Below are 733 nucleotides of genomic sequence, written 5' to 3'. Positions count from 1 at the left end.
CGGAGGAGCTCAAGTCTCCAACGAATAATTCCTTTACTAAAGCTAAATACGTGTACATAAATAAACCTTTAGGTGAACAAGAAAGAAAGGAAAAATAAATGAATGATAGTAACCATTATCCCCTTTTTTTCTTACTCATTTCCCCCACGTCACCAGGTTCTGGAAGAAGGTGTTTGTGAAGCTCACCGAGAACGGGTGTTTGCAACTTTTCAATAACAAGGACGACAAAGACCCATTCCAGGAACTCCCTCTTCAGGCCTGCTACTCCGTGTCTGATATTGGTAAGCGACTCCGGCCGAACGCTCGTTCATTCAATTCTTTCAAGAAAGGAGACTTTTTTTTTAAAGAATTTTCCAGCTCGAAGACAAGAATTCGAATATCAGAAAATCCGTTATTGAAAAGTCTAACTACTGAATTGGTCCATACATACCTCACCTTTCCCTTCCATCCGCAGGCGCTCAGCAGTTCGACCAATTCGGCAAGATCTTCACGGTGAAGGTGCAGTACATCTTCTACAAGGAACGACCCGGAGTACGACCAGGGCAGCTCTCGAAGGCCGAGCGTCTCACCACCAAGCTCTCGAAGTTCGCCCAGCACGCCATCGCGGGAGACTACGAACACGTCAAGGAGTTCGCCAGCGACGTCAGGAAACTTGGCATGCCGGTGGAACACGCGCCGCAGATATCGCAGCTGCTGAAGCTCGGAACGCAGACCTATGAGGACCTTAAGGTGG

At 47.6% G+C, this 733-nt stretch overlaps 1 protein-coding gene across 1 annotated transcript in view; it reads left to right on the top strand.

The window, feature by feature from the left end:
• LOC119585792 (protein stoned-B-like) overlaps positions 1-733 on the top strand; it is a gene marked incomplete in the record, with an annotated part of 14,622 nt that overhangs the window by 8,499 nt on the left and 5,390 nt on the right. The window contains 2 exon segments of the mRNA XM_037934512.1: positions 157-281; positions 455-729. Of these exon segments, the coding sequence (XP_037790440.1) occupies positions 157-281; positions 455-729 (400 nt within the window).

Source organism: Penaeus monodon, chromosome 20 (genome assembly GCF_015228065.2).
Source record: "Penaeus monodon isolate SGIC_2016 chromosome 20, NSTDA_Pmon_1, whole genome shotgun sequence".
Lineage (NCBI taxonomy): Eukaryota > Metazoa > Arthropoda > Malacostraca > Decapoda > Penaeidae > Penaeus > Penaeus monodon.
The sequence above is the reverse complement of the archived record's forward strand: the minus strand, read 5'-3'. Positions and strand labels throughout refer to the sequence as shown.